General features: G+C 49.8%; 1 protein-coding gene across 2 annotated transcripts in view; it reads right to left on the reverse strand.

Annotated features, from left to right (window-relative positions):
- Positions 1 to 4,401, reverse strand: part of LOC110320064 (glutathione S-transferase Mu 3) — a 5,305-nt gene extending 904 nt beyond the window's left edge. The window contains exons 1-7 of one of the 2 annotated variants that reach the window (XM_021195948.2): positions 4,351 to 4,401; positions 4,006 to 4,081; positions 3,408 to 3,472; positions 3,014 to 3,095; positions 2,823 to 2,923; positions 1,477 to 1,572; positions 1,285 to 1,395 (exon numbers count right to left, since the gene is read on the reverse strand). In XM_021195948.2, the coding sequence (XP_021051607.1) occupies positions 1,285 to 1,395; positions 1,477 to 1,572; positions 2,823 to 2,923; positions 3,014 to 3,095; positions 3,408 to 3,472; positions 4,006 to 4,081; positions 4,351 to 4,386 (567 nt within the window). In that variant the 5' untranslated portion in view covers positions 4,387 to 4,401. The remainder of the gene's footprint in view (positions 1 to 1,284; positions 1,396 to 1,476; positions 1,573 to 2,822; positions 2,924 to 3,013; positions 3,096 to 3,407; positions 3,473 to 4,005; positions 4,082 to 4,350) is intronic. The other variant, XM_029537250.1, reaches the window with a different exon arrangement.
- Between the last annotated feature and the right edge of the window lie 241 nt (positions 4,402 to 4,642).

A 4,642-nucleotide genomic window follows, 5' to 3' on the forward strand; every position in this document is an offset into this window, starting at 1 on the left:
TCTCTCTCTCTCTCTCTCTCTCTCTCTCTCTCTCTCTCTCTCTCTCTCTCTCTCTCTCCCCCCCAAGAGACATTCTACTGAGAAACACTTTGTATTTACCAACAGAGAAGGGAGAAAAAGAAACCAGGAAGACAGGCTGAACCCAGTGACTCAGCAAATCCTCAATAAAAGGAGACATCAAGAGAACAGGCCACAAAGAAAAGCTGAACAGGATTCTAATCTATTTCCTGAGAGCAGAGTTAACAATTCTTCCCATGGTTCCCAAGTATAATCTCACCCCACCCTGGCTGCACCCCTCTCCACCCCAAACACAGAGACCATTCCTTGAGACTGCTTGTCCTGTTATAAGCCATACATCAAGGTGGAGAATACACAGACAATTTCAGGGGATGCAAAGGCATCCACCAGTGACCATACACATGCTGGGGAGCCATGCCACCTCCTGCACAGTCCCCAAAGGTACCAAGCCTGGGCCAGAGCCAGAGCCAATGAGAACTAATAGGGAAAGTGCATCTTGATGGTTAGTGAGCAAGGTCAACAGATTGAAGGTAGAAAAGCCTTTGGATCTACACTAATCTGATTCCCAGATTTGTGTAGATGACCCAAGATTGTTGTGTAGTGCGGTATAGGCTGAGTTCAGCAACCAAGAGGAATATCATATGCCTCTCACAGAGTGGGATTCTACAGCTCTCTGCTGATTTATTTCCCCACTGCCCTCGCCACACACACACACACATTTTGAGATTTTGAAGTGATAAATATTGTTGGATACATTTACAGAAATCTCAACGAACAAACAAACAAACAAACAAAAAACAAAAACAAAAAACTAAGTTGTTTTTCCTTTAGTCTCAGAACTAGAAAGGCACTATGAAAGGTGTAGGGATTGAGACCAGGGAAAAACAGCTGAGGTGTATACTCTACACACCAAAGCAGACCTGGCCTCCAGGTTCTCCCAGCATCCCTCAGTCCCTACCTGGCATACCCTGACCTCTACCCTGAACTTGCCAGCCCAGGGGTTGGGCTGCCCTTCCCTCAGAATCTCTTCCCATGCACTTTCTCTCTTTCCCTTCCCCTTATGCTCTATCTCCCTTTCCATGGTGACTTCCCTGGCCTCATTCCTTGGGATCAGTGAACGCAACGGCCCGAGGGTGTTTTCCTGATAAAGCTGCTTTTATATGCTCTAATCTGTCTTGAATTGACTCATTTCACTGGCAGAAAGATAACCTTTCAGAAGAAAGTGAGAAAGAAAACAACGGAGAGGAAGCGGGATCAGGGCATCACCTCGAAGCGGGTCAGGAAGTCCTTCAGGTTTGGGAAGGCGTCCAGGCACTTGGGCTCAAACATACGGTACTGGTCAAGAATGTCATAAGCAAGGAAATCCACATAGGTGACCTGCAGGAAGCCAAGGGTGAGCGCTCTGGAATCTGACACCTGGGAAGGATGGCAGCTCCTCCTCCCCCCCCCTCCCTTTACCTTGTCCCCTGCAAACCATGGCCTCTTGCCCAGGAACTCAGAGTAGAGCTTCATTTTCTCAGGGATGGCCTTCAAGAACTCTGGCTTCTGCTTCTCCTGAGGTAGAGAACAGCTGGCTGTCACCACCTTTTGTCATAGGATCTCTGGCAGAGAGGCTGCTGGCCTTGAAGGGCTAGGCTCCTGAGCCTCACCACCATTTCCTTAGCAGCAGACCTCATCTATCAGAGGTGACTGGAAGACAGACAGGAGTGCTCCACTGCCCTTGGATCTGTCACCACTGGTACCTAGCTGCTATGAGACACACCCAGGTCTTCCTAAGTATCATCGTGCATGTTATGGTCCCAGAGATCCAACGGAACCACAGAAACAAAGGACCTAAAGACCCCAGGAAAAGACAAAGTTATACTGGCTTTGGGGTGGGAGCAGGGGAAATGGATGGATAAGAACAATTTAGATATTTGAACAGCATGCAACTAATATTTGAAGAGCAAACACTAATATTGAAAAGAAGAAAGGTCAAAGATCTTCTGGCTGACCCTGAGCTGCCTACTAGGAAGGTGTCCTGACTTCTACCGGTGCCAAAGAGGGCATGTTTGGGAAGTGCTGGGTACATGGATGAGTCCATCTTGCATGCCACTCCTAAGCCTGTGCATCCTATCTTCATAATGTGTTGGGGGAGGGGTATATATGTAGGCGTGCCTACCTGTGTGTGCATTTGTGGAAGCTAAAGCCTGCTACCCAGTGTCTTTCTCAACCACTCTCTACCTACATTTTTTGTGACAGTGTCTGTCACCGAACCTGGAGCGCGCAGACTGGCTAGATTGATTGGCTAGCAAGCACAGACATCCTCCTGTTTCTTTTCCCATGGTGCTCCAAGGTACACCCTTGTTGGTTTGTTTTTTAATGTGGGGTACTGAGGATCTATAATCAAGTCTTCATGCTTGCACATCAAAGACTTTTACCCTCTGAACCATCTCCCTGGCCTCTACTTCATCTTTTGAGTCTGGGTTTTAAGAAGAAAATTGTTAGTGTGAACACTAGCTTAGATGACACACGGAAGTGGTCACAGGACATACATGGCAGGGATTTTAACTCTACATTGAATGTCTAAGATTAGACTGCTCACACTAGAATCTCAACTGTATCTAGGATGCTTAGACAAGTAGTAATACTTTCCATGTTGATGTGAGAGATCACTATGGTATCGAAAGTCGTTCTGTTGGTAAGATCGAAAAGCTTGGAGAATCAGTAATATGGCTCATTACTGAAGGAGGATGCTACAGATCTGAATGCAAGACTTTAACTCCTGCTTCCAACCCTGTCTGCTCCACCCACTGGCCACTCACGAAATCGGGACTGCAGCAGACTATCACGAGTTGTATGCGGGTGTCCATGACCTGGTTCTCCACAATGTCTGCACGGATCCTCTCCTCCTCTGTCTCGCCACCTGCAGCACACACAGAACACTCAGTATCCCAACCCAGCCAAGCCGAGGAGATTATCTACCATCCCCCACCCTGCGGCCAGCCCCACTCACACAGGTTGTGCTTTCGAGCAAGGTAGTGCAGGATGGCATTGCTCTGCGTGATCTTGTGTGACCCATCAATTAAATAGGGCAGCTGGATGGACAAGCAGGGATGGTCAGATGGGATATGAGGTCCCTCCATCCCTTCCCTGGGTGAGAGCAGACATGAGGCCTGACACTCAGTGTGCCTGCCATGGGAAGCCCTCCATGGGCACAGTGTGCACTGAATGGGAGAGCTGGGACACAGCCCATCACAGAACACTGTGCACCCAGCAGGGATGGAGCAGGAGAGCAGAAACACTGATCCCCAACCCTCAGTCAGGTCAGGAGATGAGATGAGAACACCATGCCTTCCCCAAACCTCCCCTCCCCTCCCCTCCCCTCCCCTTCCCTCCCCTGCACTTACATTGGGAAAGTCCAGGCCAAGATTGAATTTCTCACTCAGCCACTGACTTCTGTCAAAGTTAGGGGCTGTGATGGACAAGAGGATTTGAAAGGATATCAGTGAGGCTGTGTCTGACACTCCAATCTCACTGACCCACCCCAAGGAGTCAGGAGCAAGATACCCTGAGGAAGGAGAACTGTAACATCTCGCACTAAGTCACTCTCAAGATAAAGGAGAGAGGTGATAAAGAAGGGGAGCCAGTGGGACCCCCAAAATGAACCCAGCCCAATTATAAATGCAGGTGGGCCAGGAACTCCAGTCTCGCTATTGATGTTTGAGGCAAGATCTCTCAATTATGTAACCAAGGCTTTCCAGAAACTGTATGTATAGACCTGGCTGACCTCAAACTCAGAGATCCACCTGTCTCTCTGCCTTTCTAGTGCTCGATTTAAAAACAAGCTCCCACACCTGGCCCTTCCCAGTGCATAGAAAACCAAACTGCACCCTCAAGAGGTTCCTAGAAGGAGCAGGCTCCTTCCTCCTCCAGCTGTAGGAGGTCCACAGAGCTGAGGAATTAGGGGCTGGGAAAACAGGTGTCTGACCAGGAAGGTGTCATTACCATCCCCCATGACATATCTCTTCTCCTCATAGCTTGAATCTGTGTATTCCAGGAGCAGGCGGATCGGGTGAGTCAGCTGGGAGAGATGGTCACACAAGTTAGAAAAGGTGGGACCTTTACTGAATGACTTCATCTTCTCAGATGTATCCTCTCGCCCTCCACAAACACAGCCACCCTGCGCGGTGGTGTGTACACAAGCACTCACACACGCCCTCCCCTTCACACCTGCAGCCTCCCACGTTTGTGAGCTCCAGGGTGCTAAGAGTATCCCCTCTGCTAGCCCAGATCGCTTTGAACTTCCCCCCTGAGTCCTAGTCCCACCCTCCAGGCGGATCCCGCCCTCACCCCGCGGGTGTTCCAGTAGCCCAGTGTCATAGGCATGGTGCTGGTGCTGTGGTCTTCTCAGACTGGCTTCAGGTAGGTTGAATTGGGGAATTTTAAGGAGGTGCGAAGGGAAAGGTGGGTGGAGCCTTGTAAACGGTCCCGCCCTCAATGCCCTAACCCCACTCAGGCACTGCCTTTCCCTCCAATTGTCCTCAGAGACTTTGAACCGGAAGCCCTTTGGCTTCCCCCACAGACTGGGAGAGGGAGAAGTAGGATCCCATGCACCTTCAGGCCTTGGATTCTGATCAGGTTC

This window comes from Mus pahari, chromosome 4 (genome assembly GCF_900095145.1).
Source record: "Mus pahari chromosome 4, PAHARI_EIJ_v1.1, whole genome shotgun sequence".
NCBI lineage: Eukaryota > Metazoa > Chordata > Mammalia > Rodentia > Muridae > Mus > Mus pahari.